We start from the raw sequence: 14,260 nt of genomic DNA, 5'->3' as shown, positions 1-14,260 counted from the left end.
GAGTGGGGCTGTGTGCCTGAGATGGGAGGGGAGGGCGGGAGGGCTGCAGACCTCAGGAGCACAGCTGGCCTGTCCCCTACACGCCACCACCTGCAGGGCACCCGCATGTCCACCCGGTGCCCACCATTCTGCCCGCTCTGCAGCAGGCCAGTCCCTGGCCTCCCCCGGGTCCTCAGAAGTGCCGGGGGATCACAGCAAGGGGTGCTGCTGCAGGGCCCAAAGCTGGCAGAGGCGCGCCTCAGCCTGAGAGCTGTCCCCAGCGCTGGCCGCAGAAAGGAGCCTCCTCTCTGAGTCCTCGTGGAAAACCTGCCCGAGCCGAGCACGTCAGCACAAGGACCCCACGCCCGAGCCAGTGACAAGCTGACCCTGCTGGCAGCATGGTGAGCAGACGCCCTGAAACGCATCGGCTACCTGACCGTGGGCAGAGTCCACACATGGACACCACCCCATTGCCCAGCTCAGAGGCCCCCCTTCCAGAACACACTCAACTACCCAAAGACAGCGGAACCAGGGACACGGGCCGCCTGCATTTCCCTGGGCAACAAAGTGCCCAGCAGAAGGGAAGGGACAGGACCAAAAACGTCCCCCAACCTGCCTGTCCCCATAGGGAGCCCCCGGGGAGCCCCAGGAGTCTGCCTCAGAGCTCTGGGTGGGAGCAGTAAAAGGGTGACTTCCCTGAGACTCTGTTCCCTCTCCCAGCGTGAAGTTAGACAGTGAGACCCCATCCTACGTCAAACGGTCCCAGATCAAGAGCAGGCCCTGAGGGTCCACACCAGCTGGAAACCAGCAGAAGGAAATGGAGGGTCCCTTCTGGAGGTCAGTGACCCACTGAGGCCTTCAGGATTCTCACTGGTGAAGTGCAACCAAAAATGAACTTGCCATAAAAAGGAAAAGACCAGACTCAAAGAAACACGGCCCATGAGAGTCAAGAGACATGGCGAACAGGTGTGGACCCCTGAGAATTCAGATGTTTGGATATTTGAAATAGAAAAGTAAAAGACAGAATTAGAAAGAAGATCAACCTGTAATCCCAGTGGCTTGGGAGGCTGAGGCAGGAGGATCGTGAGTTCAAAGCCAGCCTCAGCAAAAACGAGGCACTAAGAAACTCAGTGAGACCCTGTCTCTAAATTAAAAAAAAAAAAAAATAGAACTGGAGATGAGGCTTATTGGTCTCATCAGAGTGCCTCTGAGTCCCATCCCTGGTACCCCCCAAAATAAATAAAATAAAAAGGGCTGGAGATGTGGCTCAGTGGTGAAGAAACTTTGGGTTCAATTCCCAGTTCAAAAAAAAAAGAAAGAAAAAAGATCAAAAAGAAGAGTCTGCTAAAGAAAGATCATATTTGAATAAGAACCACAGAGACTTTACAAATCAAAATTAAATGTTGAAACTATAAACTCCATGGATTAAACAGCTGAAGAGAGAATCAGTGAATTGGAGAAGAGATTTGAAGAATTTCCCTAGGGCGGAGCATAGAAAGAGAAGAGGAGAGAGGCAGGGAGGATAGAATGACAGTCTAGTGTGTGTCTAAACAGGATTACTAAGATCCCAGTCCCACATAGCAAGGCAGTCCTAGGAGGTGGGGAGGAGGGCCGGCTGGGTGGACTGTTCCTAGCAGGGTGAACAGCACGTGCCAATGCCCTGAGAAAACCAAAGTGTGTCTACTGTGACCCTTGCTGTGTGCTGGCCTTTGCAGGCAACACTAGGGGGCGCCGTCCCTGCCCGTGAAGCAGTCATCTCCTGAGGAGCCAGCAAGGATGCCATGGCCAGCTGTGTGGCCAGCGGTGACTACCCCGTCATCCCATCCTCATGCCATGTAGCCCAGCAGAGCTAAGCTCAGTCCTTCATGTTTTGGGGATAGACATGTGACCTGAACCAGCTCACCCACAGCCAGGGAGACCCAATTGTGAAACTCTGGCTAAAACTGTTGTACAGAGAACCTCAGGCTCTGCCACGGTTGCTGACAGGGGGGATGTTGGCCCAGACCTGCCATGAGGTAGAACTAAAGCAAAGAGATGCTGCCCCTTGGTCCTGTCTGGATCCAGCCACGCCTGAAGGATACCCTGGACTTGGCAGCTGTAAGAATTAATACACTTCCTTTTCTGCTTGGCTAGTCTGAAGTGGCTTTTGAGTCAGATGTAACTCCTCACTCTGTTCCCCAGGCTGGAGATCCTACAGGACCTCACCGCCCAGGGCTGGGGAGGCTTGCTGGAGAAGGAGATGGCTGGGTGGGGTCTTGGGACGGTTCCACGGCCAGCCGGGGAGACCGGTGTCCCGAGCAGGCTGCTGAGGGGCGGTCTGTCTTCCCGGGAGCTGGCGCGGCCTGCTGGCTGGGCACATCTCTGCCCAGGCAGGCCCGAGCTCCCAGGGCACCTCTCAAAGCAGCTTCTGATGGCCTCGGGCCTTGGTGGAGGCTGGAGACCTGGAGGGTGACATCTGAGGAGCATTACGTGGAGACGCAGAACAGACCCTGAGGGACTTGCCTCGGAGGCCACGTTGGTGTCAGGACCCCAACCCCAGGATTCACGTGTTGGGGGTCACGAGGACCAGGCTGCTCCCTCCCTAGCCCTGCCTGGCCGTGGACCCCTGGGAAGCCATACCTGGCAGGTGCTTGCACAGGTCACCCAGCCCCTGGGCTCAGGTCCACTCTCAGCCGAGCCCTGGGTCCCTGCTGACTTAGTGCCACAGACCTTCAGACTCCTGCGGAGGTGCTGGGGCTGCACAGGCCGTCCAGTCACAGGCTGCTCTGTCCCCCTAGAGCAGGCCCATGCAGCAGTAGCACCTTGGACACCTCTGAGGGGGCCCCCTGACCACAGGTCAGCTCTGGGGCACTGCCTGGCTGACACTGGGCCCTCTGGGCCTCTGGCCTTCTTGACCCATTTCTCTGGCCTCTGAGGTTCAAGAGCTGGAGAGTGGCAAAGCGTCTGGCCAGCGAGACACAGGGCAGGTCTGCTGGGGGCCCAGGTGAAGCAGACGCTGGAGCAGCGGCTCTCCTCTCCCACTGGACACTGCCCCCCAGAGTGTGAAGTGCCGGGCGCATCTGCCCTGGGATGATGAGGCCGGGAGCGGCCTCATGCGCCAGGCACGGCTCTGGGGGTGTCACAGAGACCCGAGTCAGGGGTGGGGCTTTCCTCACGGGCTCTGGAAACCCGCCAGGGGGAGGGGTGTCCTGCCCCGAGGGAGGATGGAGCCGGATGCACACTGCGGTCTGGATCCGTGCTCTTGCGTCGATCACCACCGTGTGCGGCCTCCAAGGCCCCTGGGAGGCCCCGGGGGGCTGCTGCCCCCCATCGCCAGGCCCAGGCTCTCGGTGGCCATTCCTCCCCGGCCACCCTGAAGCCTCCCAGCTCCTGAGCCTCCAGCCCACGGCTGGGCCTTCGCACATGCTTTTCCTGCTGCTTGGAACACTCTCTCGTGAGACCAGTTGTCTTGTGGTGGGTCTCAGTACAAATGTCCCCTCCCCGAGGGACCTGTGTGGGTGGGCCGGAGGGAGGTTTCACTGATGTGTTTTGTGCCTTGTGAGCTTTGAACCACCCGAGTGCGTCACCCGCCACCCGCCTGCTCAGCTCAGGGTGGGATCCCAGGGGCCGGTGGCCTAAGCAACAGCATTGATGTGTCACGGCTCTGGAGGCTGAAGTTCCAGTGCTGGCCACTGTGGCTCTTGGCAAGGACCCTCCCTGGGGGAGACGGGAGACTCCAGCTGTGACGTCCCTTCTAGCTGTCCCTGTGTGTGCCCGCAGGAGGGGACGAGCCCTCCGGCTTCCTCTTGCCACAGGCCATGACCCTCGCAACCATCGCACCCAGTCGCCTCCCAGTCCCCATCTCCAATGCCACCACGTCCTCAGCTAGGGCTGCCACCTAGAGATGGGGGCGGACGCAGCATGTCATCCTGGACACCTCCCCCCAAAATAAATAGAATTGTAAGAACATTAAAAAGGCGCACCGACTCACCCGGAACACAACGTCACCTCCCACTGCCGAGGACACGAGGGGTCAGTCCTCCTGCGCTGTTGGCGGGACCTAAGACCCCCACCCACGGCGGAAAGCTGCCCAGCACCTCCTCAGAACGCTAAATGGAGCGTGACCACGTGGCCAGCAGCTTCGCTCCTAGAGTGGACCCTGAGGAATCGACCTCACGGCTGCATGTGCCCAGCAACCAAAGGGTGGGAGCAGCAGATGTTCACTGACAGACGGACAGATGGACAAGATGTGGTCCTTCCATCCAGGGGACCGCCCAGCCACGAAGGGAAGGAAATACTGAACCGCGCGAGCGGCTGGGCGGAAAGGTGAGCCGGGCACCGTCCCTGTCCTGGGCCGCCGTCCAGCTCACGGAGACAGGAAGCCGACGGGGTCGCCAGGGGCCGGCCGGAGAAGGCAGTGTTTCCTGGGTGCGGGCTTCCGGGGGCTTCCGTTCTGCAAGGTGCAAAGCGTTCTGGGTGGGGCTGGGCTGGGGCCTAGCGGTAGAGCCCGGCACGTGCGAGGCCCCGGGTTCGATCCTCAGCACCACATAGAAATAAATGAAACCCAGGCATGTGTCCAACTACAGCCAAAACATAGCTAACTATTAAAATAAAGCGTTCTGGGTGGACACTGGGTCCTAGTGGGCTTCACGTTACCTTCAGTGGCTAAGACGGCCAAGTTCACGCTGCGTGTACATCACCAAGATCCAGGGAGGTCTGCGCTGTGGGAACAGTGGAGTCAACTTCTCATGGTGCTTTTATATATATGTGGGTTTTTTTTTTTCCCTAAATGGAGAGAAGCCACCATCCTGACCTCCTTCCCAGGGCCTGGGAAAGGAAGGGACAGTCCCAGAGCGGAGTCCCGGTGGGCGTGGTCAGTCACCCACAGCGGCCAGTCGTGCGGATGGCAGGTGACCTGGACAGGATGCGGTCAGAAGGGCTCTCCGTAGCCTCCTCCTAGAGCCCACGGCCTCAGTCTGACCCTGAGGAAAACAAGGGCACAGATGGCAACGGAGGGACATTTATAAAATCCTGTCACTCCTGAAAACTTTCAGGATCATCAAAATCAGGACAGAGTCTGAGAAAGTGTCCCAGCCAGGAGGAGCCCAGGGAGCTGTGACAACTGGATGGCCCGCGGGACCCCGGGACAGCAGAGCGTGCGGGGTAGAGACCGAGGAGGGTGAGTGAAGAGGGGGTCACCGCCTGTAACAAATGGGCCACAGCGATGGAGGGGGCTACAGGGCACCGTGGTGAGATGTGAGGTGTCCCAACGGCTCACGTGGGGGGCCGGGGCTGGGGTCAGCGGTCGAGCACTCGCCCAGACGTGGAAGGCCCTGGGTTCCATCCTCAGCACCACAGAGACATAAATGAGTCAAATAAAGGTGTAAAGAAAGAACAAAGCTCATGGGTGCCAAGGGAAGGAGGGTCAGAGGTGAAGTGGCTGATGACAGGAGCCGTGCCCTGCCAGGGCACTGACCCCCCCTGACAGGGACAGCCTGGGCGGAGCAGGCAGGTGGGTGTGGCTGGAGCAGGTGGGGCCCTGGGGCCTCGCTCCTTGGTCGCAGGCTCTCTCTGCTTCCTGGTAGCCGAGTCCGGAGCCACTGTCCCCACCACACTCCACCATGATGTTCTGCCTCACCTTGGGCCAGAGCAACGGAGCTGGCCGCCTAAGGACTGAGACGCTGGGACCATGAGCCCCAAGTTAACCTCTCCTCCTCCACTTGTTCTTGTCGGTCTTTTGGTCACAGCAGTGGATCAGCTGACGGAGACACAGGGGAACTAGGCGTGGGCATAAGGGCACAAAGAGTCCACGAGACAGACAACAGTGGCTGGCCCCAGAGGCCTTCCCCACAGGAGGCGCCCCTTGCTCACTCCCTCCAGGGCTTGGCCCCTGGGCTGCAGTGGCTTCTCTGCTGGTCCACGGGGGCTGGCATGGTGTGGGTCCTGGTGCCCAGCACGGTGCCCGCACCCAGGAGGCAGGAGGCAGGTGCTGCAGTGGGGCTGTGTGAGCAAGCTGTGGCAGTCCCCAGGGGCGTAGGGGACACTTCCTGGGAGTGGCTGCCAACCGGACCCCTCACCCCACCATCTCTGGGAGGCCGTGGCCTCTGTCGGAGCAGGCCTTCCCAGGCAGTCCCCCCGGGTCCCTCCACCCAGCCTGCCCTCTGCGGGCCAAGTGGGGACAGAGTGATTTTCCTGCCCTGACCTTTGAGGGCCCCGCTGGGGTCGGTGGTGGGTGCTCCTGAGGCCAGAGAGCACAGCTGTCCCTGTGAGCCCTGCATCCTGTGATCATGGGAGCCCCTAACGGGCAAGCAGAGAGGTCAGCAGAGGGAACAAGGACACAGACCGCCCCGCCAAGCCCCTTGCTTCCCTGAGTCAAGCCCACACTGACCCCTGGATTACAGGTGGACCCCAGCTTGGCTGAGGGACAACTTTTCGACTTCATGACGGTGGGAAAGCAACACACACTCAGCAGAAACTGTGCTTTGTGTCCTGACCTCGGTCCTTTCCTGGGCTAGCAATTCTGTGCCGGGCAACCTGGTGAGGCCGGCTCGCGGTCAGCCCTGCCATCCCAGGGGAAGCCGGGATGCTCCCCAGCGAGTGGCGTGGCTGAGCCAGGCGCTCAGCGGGTCGGGGTCTGGGGGTGCTCAGGGCATCTTCCCCAGACAACGTTTCCGAGTTGTGGTGGGTTTATTGCATGTGGCCCCAACATCTGCAGCATGGAGCAGATCCAGGTGGCGGTGAATCCGCGAAGGTTCAGTGTGCAGGCCAGAGACAGGGCTGCCCTGTGGAGACAGCACAGCGATGCTCCCACCCAAGATGACCCGCCCTGCCACGAGGCCGTCCCTTCACACACAGTGCCACCAACGGGCTCCATTCCCGATGGGCCTCCGCGGGTCTCTGAGGCCTCCCTTGACCACGTGTCCTCTCCAGCTTCTTTCTCTAACCTTTGCTTGTTTTTAAGAGACTGCGCTGTGAGTGTTGGCTGTGTGCCAGCTGTGGACCCAAGGGACACCACGTCACTCTGTTCCCCTTTGCTGCTGAGTGGCCATCAGCACTAAGGTGGTCCTGTCCCGTGGATCTTCCTGCAAGGATCCTCCTCACTGTCCAGCCCTGGGCACCAGCCATGGTGGCAATGGCACAGGTGGAATGTGGCCTGGTGATGAGGATGGCGTCTTGTTCTGATGGGTCTTACATGTGAGTAGCTGGGGGGACAGTGGCTGCCGTGCTGGGCAGGGCCCTTTCCAGTCTTGTCAGATTCAGGTTCAGTGCCAATTGCCTGGACGCCTCCTGGGTGTGGTGGGCCTTCCGCTGGAGTGGCCACGTGCTGCAGGGTTAGGATGAACGGATGGTCATGGCCGCGGTCCCCTAAGCCACAAGGAGGTGCACACTGGAGATATCCAAGTTCCAGGGTCCCCTCTTCACTCATCAGCTGAACGCGATTAGGAGAGACTTCCCCTCCTTGACTCTTTGTCGCCCTGAGTTCCAGCCACCTAGGAAAGGGGGAGAAATGCCTGATCTCCTCACTTTACCGACGGTTTCAAAATGACAAGCTGCATTCCTCCTGTGACTGTGATCTTTCCCGCAGCGTCTTGACCTCATGGGTTTCAACCTGTGCCGGGCCCTGGTTGTGGTTTGCAGATTCCCACAGCAAAAGCTCCAGAAAGAGATTTTCCACGTCCTGGCAGCATCTGCAGCCTTAACATGGACGGCTGGGCCTAGGATTCTGGTCTGTGTTCTCCGCGAGTCTCTGTGCTGAATGTTGCCGACACACTGGGTCAAGCACTCTGCATGGAAAGTTCAAGGCCCAATATTCTGGGTCTAATATGCTGGTCCAATGTTCTGTGTCTCATGCTCTGGGTGTGATATGTCTACTTTCTGGGTCTGGAGTTCTGGGTCTGATACTCTGGGTCTGGAGTTCTGGGTCTGGAGTTCTGGGTCTCATGCTCTCTCTCCCAGCATGGGCTGGTGCAGGGAAATGCAGCCTAGCGACCCTGTCTCAACCTTCGACCTCTCTTTGGTGTCCCGACCTCTTGCTTGGTTGTCTGAGGGCTTCTCTTCTCTGTGCATCAGCTCGGCTCCCAGTGGCTGTCCTGGTCTCTAGGTCGCTGGTTTTACCCTCCGGGAGCTTCTCCTGCGTGGTGGTTTGCCTGTGGACCCGGATCCGTCTTCTTCTCCAGGGACTTCTCCGGTCAGGTGTGCCTTAGGCCTTCGGGCCTGTCTTGCACTTCTCCCACTCTCTCCCATCCCTTTCGGGTCTTTCTCGTTTCTTGGTGATGAAGGAGGCCCGCTCCTTCTGCCTTCTGTTCTCTCGGGTTGACCCACTGTGTTTACACCTGTGCTGCCTTTAGTCTTATCACATCTCTGGATCCTTTCATCCAGAGCTGGGGATTGACCCAGGGCCTCACACGTCTGAGGAAGCGCTTGACTATTGAACGGCCTCACCCGAGCCCTTTCAATTCTTTGTCTTCAGGCAGGTTCTTGATGAACTGCCCAGGCTGGCCTCAGACGTGGGACCGTCCTTCCTTGCGCTCCCCCACCCAGCCCCCTTCCTTTGACCCAGTGTCCCTGTCCACTCGAGGTGGGCTCTGTGCCGAGGGTTTATCCTCAGAGCAGGGGTGTGTAATCAGGAAGGTGCCTTGTTTTAGAGTCCTCCAGGCCCAGGCCCCCAGACCAACTGTCCTGCCAGATCTGTGGCCCCCTTGCACCATTCCAGTTTGGAGGCCCCGAGGTCCCCACAGTCTTTGCTGCTCTCAGAAGGAACAGGAGCTTTCCAGGAGGACCAGTGCATGGTGCCCGGGACATCCAGGACCTCAGGGCTGGCCAACCAGGTGCTTGCTCTGCCACCCACCCCATTCTGTCCCTCACGCTGTCCCTGCCTGCTGTCCCATCCTTCGGGCACTGGTTGGGCAGTTGTCTTGGTCCATTTTCTGTTGTTAAAACTGGAACCACAGGCTGAGTAATGAGAAGGAGGTGGCCCTCCGTGCGCGACTATGGAGCAGGCGAGGGCAGGAGGAAGGACACAGCTGACCACCAGAGAAGGGAAACTGAGGCTCAGAGAGGTGCAGGGACTTGCCATGGTCACACAGCAGGTAAAACCCAGAGCTTAGACTAGAACCCAGGCCAGCAGTCTGTCCCAAAGGGGACAAAGTAGGCCCTGTGGTCTCAGGTGGCACCCGCCACTTGCCACTGTTGCAAGGAGGTGGGCGGGGCTGCCCTGGGCGCAGCTATGGGCCCTATGCTGCATCCTCGCCTGCGGCCACGAGGTGGCACACTCATAGGGTCGAGTTGACGTGGCCTCTCCCACCCCTGGCCTCTCCCTGGGGCTTGAAGAAGCCCTTCGTTCCGGCAGGGCTTGTGACCTGTGACCTGCGGGGCACAGTCCCTGAGGGTGCACGTGGAAGAGCCTTTGTCTCCCAATGTCCACGCGGGCCCACCTGGACATTTCTGTGATGCCACTGTACCCCAGGGTAGGGGTGGACCCCCCGGGCTGCTTCAGGTTTTCCTGAAAAGCAGTGAAGCTGGAGGGGGGTGGGGGGAGGAGGAGTTACCCACCCCCCATGGCGTTTCTAAGTCTATCAAATGTGCGAATGAGCTTTCTGGACTGGACGTCTTCTGGCCACTCACTGGTCCCACGCTTACTGCCCACTGTGGCCAAGCCTCCAGGCACTGCCACACAGCACTTGCTGATCTGCAGGAACACAGGCCCCTCCGACCGGTCAGACCCTCCTGGCAGAGCAGGCTGCATGCCTCACCTGCCCTGTGGGCTGCTGGCCTCCTCACACAGCCTCGGCCATGCCCCCTCACCTTACAGACGGGAAGCTGAGGCCCCGGCAGCTAAGTGGTGTGCCCAAGGACCTGCAGCCACCACCACAGCCCAGTCCTGCCGCTGCAAAGGCAAAGAGCAGGCAAGGTGGTCCTGACCCTCACTGAGCAGCAGCACCCTCCTGGTCCACTGGGCTGGTGCAGCGGTCACACGGCTTGGACCGCCAGTGGTGTACACCTGCATCTCAGCTACTTGAGGCTAAGGCAGGGGATTGAATGTTCAAGGCCAGCCTGGGCAACATCGCCAGACCCAGTCTCAAAATAAAATTAAAAGATTAAAGGCCTGGGGGTAGAGCTCAGGGGTAGAGCGCCCCTGGGTTCAATTCCTGGTACTGGGGGGGGGGAATAAAAACCAGCCTGGGGCTGGGGTTGTGGCTCAGAGATAGAACACTCACCTAGCATGTGTGAGGCCCTGGGTTCGATCCTTAGCACCTCATAAAGTAAGATAAAGATATGGTTCCACCTGTAACTAAAACATAAATATGAAAAAAACCAGCCCGGACCAGCAGCTGGCAGGAGAGAGCTGTTCCCCAAGAGAGAGATTCAAGGACAGGGCTGCAGCTTTGAATTGGGTCCACGTCCAAAGGGCAGGGTGGCGTGGCTCTGGCCAGAGCCAGGTGGAGGAGAAAGCCACCGTGGCAGTGGACTCTGGCTGGGAGGGACCTGTAGACAGACTGGCTCTTCTGAGGCAGCCAGGGAGGGGCAGAGTGGCCCTAAGGGAGCCTGGCAGAGACAGGCCTGGAGCAGTGGGGTCCGGAGGGCACTCCAGGCTGTGGCCTCAGGCTGGGCAAAAGGCAGCAGCTGGAAGCAGCCCTGGGGCACCTGCACATGGGAGTGGGGGCAGCTGGGGCAGTAAGTGCTGGGACCAGCAGGGAGAGGTGGCGGGCGAGCCCTGCCCACAGTGTGCGGAACACCCAAGGGCGGGGCAGAGCTGCTAATGCAAGCTATTACAGACTTGGTGGCTTCGAGGACACAGGTCTTCTCTTATTGCCCTGGAGGTCAAAAGCCTGGACTGGGCTCACTGGGCTAGAGTCGAGTATCAGCAGGACCCGCTCCTTCTGGAGGCTCCAGAAGGAGCACCGTCCTGTGCTGTCCAGCTTCCGAGGCGCCTGCCCTCTGGCCTGCGCCCCTTCCTCTGTCTCAGGACCAGAAGTGCAGCATCTTCAAATCTCCCTTCCTCTGTCTGTCTTTCCGTCTGTCTTTCTCCTCCTCCTCCAGCTCTGCCTCCCTCTCGCCATCACGCTGGGATCCACTGGGTAATCTGGAATAATCTATTTCAAGATTTTAGTTTAATCACACGGGCAAGGTCCCTTTTGCAGGTAAGGTGGCATATTCACAGGTCCAGGGACAGGTGGCCGACGCCTTGGGGGCCAAGATTCTGCCTGGAATGCTCTGTTCTGGGGGGGAGCAGAGCAGGCGAGAAGGCCGGAGAGCTGGGAACAGGAGAGGTTCCCAGACAGGAGCCAGGGTGGACCTCAGAGGAACATGGCACTTGAGCGGGACTGCAGAGGTGGGACGGAGCCATGCACACATTGGCAGGATGGCAGGGAAAGCAGGGACAGAGCAGGGACAAGGCCTTGAAGCAGGATTGTGCCAGGTGTGCCCCAGGACGGAGCGAGGCTGTGTGCCTGGTGGCGGCCCAGTAAGGACGTAAGCAGGAGGCCCTGTGGCCAGAGGAGCAGGCGTGGCCCCAGGGAGGTGGGTGTGGGAGGGGCGCCTCACAGAACGTGGATGGGGTCTAGGCTGGGAGACTTTAGGGAGCAGGGAGGGAGAGTGGCCTGGAGGTCGGGCATCTTGCACTCACAGGCCCCTTGCAAGGGACGTGGGGACCAAACAGCTGCCCAGAGAGAGCTCCCAGGAAGCTCCAGCAAGGGAAGGAATGGTTGGAGCAGGGCTCTGGGAGGAGCACAGAGACCCAGAGGAGGCTGGGAAGGATGGGAAGGGAAGGCCGGAGTGGGCTGTGTGGGGTCTGGGGCGGCAGCTTGGTTGGTCTGAACCTGTCTCTCCTGGTATGTGCGGACTCCTGACCCCTGAGGTCAGTGCACCCTGTTGGCAGACACTGAACTGGCCCCTGAACCTCGCCCTTCCTCAGTGACCGCTGCCAGGCCACCCCTCCACATCCACCTGCCCCTGGGCTGGGGGCGCCCCTCTGTCCCGCTGGACTTTCTCATCCACCAGCCTTAACCTGTGTCCCTTGGCTCCCCTGGAGGCTGCTGTGATCCACTCTGTCCTTCAGAACGGAAGGACCATCATGCGCTCTCAGCATGCACCCCTGGCTGTGTGTGGATCTCCTAGGTCTCTGCAAAGCCCCTGGGGTTATCTTTTTGCCATGCGGCACATCACTTTGTCCCTGTCCCTGTCTGTTCTGGCTGAGGAAGGGTCAGTGCATAGCGGCCCTGGGCTCCTGGGCAGCCCTAATCCAGCCTGACTGGTCACGTGATGCCTTCTCAAGCACATGACATCCTGGGACTCGGCTTTCCCATCTGCTGAATGGCACAGTGATGCCCCACCCGCTCCTTCCTGAGCAGGGCCAGCCCCCGGCTTCCCTCCCTGTCCCTGCATCTTCCCAAAGCTGGGTCCCAGGTCAGGTGCTGGCTCCAGGGGGTCCCCCTGCNGCCACCTGCAGGAGCAGCTGGGAGGTGTGAGGGTGGGCTGCCCGCTGGCCCGGCCGTGCCTGGGTGGGACCAGCGCGCTTCTGAGTGTTGACCGCTTTTCTACCTCTCGGCTATCCAGCCTCCTGAGTGGGCACCGTGAGCTCGCCCTCTAGGCAGGTTCGGTGCCCTGAGCCGTGTGGGCATGGTGACAGCAGAAGGGGCCACCACCCGTGCCCTGGGGCTGGGAGAGGCCAGGGCAGCCTCTGATCTTTCCAGAAGCACAGGAGCCGTCTTATGGCCTGATGGGCAGTGGCCCAGTCTGGGAAGCGCACGAGCTCTGGACTCCCACGACAGGCACTCCTGGGGTAGCGTCTCAGGGGAAGGGGATCTGCCTGTGGCCCTGCCCCTGGGAGACAGAGGGAAGCTGTGGCCTGGCAGCCCCTCCGGCTGGAAGCACTGGAAGGTGCTGGTCCTGGTCATCAAGCCCTTCCTCTTTACCTCTGTCCAGGGGTGTGGAAGTCAGGGGGTCCTTGGGCTTCAGATGTACCAGAATCACCTGCTGCTCAGAGTCCAGGCCTGCCTCCTGCCCCCTCAGTGTGTCTTGGGTCCCTACAGCCTGGCTCCTGGGGAGCAGGGTCCGCTTCAAGGGGGTGAGGAAGTGCCTCCTCCCTTCCTGGGCTGGACAGGGAGGGGCTCCAGGGTATTGCTAGCACAGGGATGGCAAGGCCAGCCCTGGGCCGTGCGACTCCAGGAGAGGGCTAGGCGGGCCCCCCATCTCCACCAGAACTCAGAGTGGCCTCACAGCTGCCGCACGCTGCTCCCCCGGGAAGTGCACCCCGACTCCTGGCCTGGGCACCTTCCCTGCCCGAGCTCCGCCTCTCCTCCCCTAATCAGGATGAAAATAGAAGGCACAGCCACTTCCCGGGGCCATTGGTGCCAGGTGCTGCCGTCTCCTGGGACGAGGTGACGTAGAAAGAGGGCAGCAGTCTGGAGCTGGCAGGCCCCTGATCCTGCGCCACCTCCGTGGTGGTCTCAGGCAGCTTCCTGGCAAGGCTGGCGGCCTGGGGTCTCATGCATGTGGAAGGACAGCTCTGATGACCCTGTGCTGAGGTCAGTCTAAGGAACCTTCCTGGGTCGCTTCCTGGCTGCCAGGTTGGGTCTCAGAAAGTGAGGGAGGAGCCGGGGCTTGCACCTGCACTGGGCGGACCCTCGGCTGTCCGGGCCACTTCTGACTCCTCTCTGCACGCCTGCATTTGGCCACCAACACCCCTGCTTCCCTGTCACCCGTGTATCTCGAGTGCAGTCATCGTGTCCTTTCGGGGCTCTGGGGGCAGGGCAAGGGGCTTGAGGGCCCAGCAGTGCCCCCTCCAGGTGGGCAGGCTCCAGCCACCCTCCAGGCTCAGAGCTTGGCAGTGCCCACTTGGAGCACTGTCCTCTGCCACCCCTGTGTCTAGCTCGGCTCCTAGCAGGGGAGGTGGGGAGCGACTGCCTGGCTGTTTGGCCTTAGCATCAGGCAGCTCTGCCCCCGTGTCCTCCCATGAGTTTGCCTGGTGCCACCACAGACTAACCCCTCGTAGCTCTGGGGGGCTGGTGTGGGCACGGTCACCATGTGGGCAGGGCTGGAGCTGCTAGGCCTCTCTGCTGGGGGTGCAGGAGCTGTCTTCCCGTCTTCATGTGGCTTCCCTCTGTGGGTCTCTGTCCTAATGGCCTTCTTCTGTTTATTTATTTTGTGGTGTTGGGAATTGAACCTGGGGTGCTTTATCAGAGTCACCTCCCCAGCAGCCCTTTGATGGTGTGTGTGTGTGTGTGTGTGTGTGTGTGTGTTACTAGGGATCTAACCTAGGGGCACTCCATCACCAAGCTACACCTCCAGTCCTTTTGAGATA

The 14,260-nt window shown here is 60.3% G+C and overlaps 1 protein-coding gene across 6 annotated transcripts in view; it reads right to left on the bottom strand.

Moving 5' to 3' along the window:
• Positions 1-10,751, bottom strand: part of LOC107155791 — a 17,976-nt gene extending 7,225 nt beyond the window's left edge. For 2 of the 6 annotated variants that reach the window (XR_007347520.1, XR_007347521.1), the window contains exons 1-2: positions 4,615-10,080; positions 3,950-4,411 (exon numbers count right to left, since the gene is read on the bottom strand). Coding sequence is in view for 1 of the 6 variants with exons in the window: in XM_048802993.1 (XP_048658950.1) it covers positions 10,176-10,182 (7 nt within the window). In the remaining 5 variants the exon portion in view is untranslated. Of the gene's footprint in view, positions 1-3,949; positions 4,412-4,614; positions 10,081-10,175 lie in introns of those variants that run through there. The other 4 variants (XM_048802991.1, XM_048802992.1, XM_048802990.1 and 1 more) reach the window with 4 other exon arrangements.
• Positions 10,752-14,260: the final 3,509 nt, after the last annotated feature.

The sequence above is a fragment of the Marmota marmota genome, unplaced genomic scaffold, assembly GCF_001458135.2.
Source record: "Marmota marmota marmota unplaced genomic scaffold, marMar, whole genome shotgun sequence".
Taxonomy (NCBI): domain Eukaryota; kingdom Metazoa; phylum Chordata; class Mammalia; order Rodentia; family Sciuridae; genus Marmota; species Marmota marmota.
The sequence above is the reverse complement of the archived record's forward strand: the minus strand, read 5'-3'. Positions and strand labels throughout refer to the sequence as shown.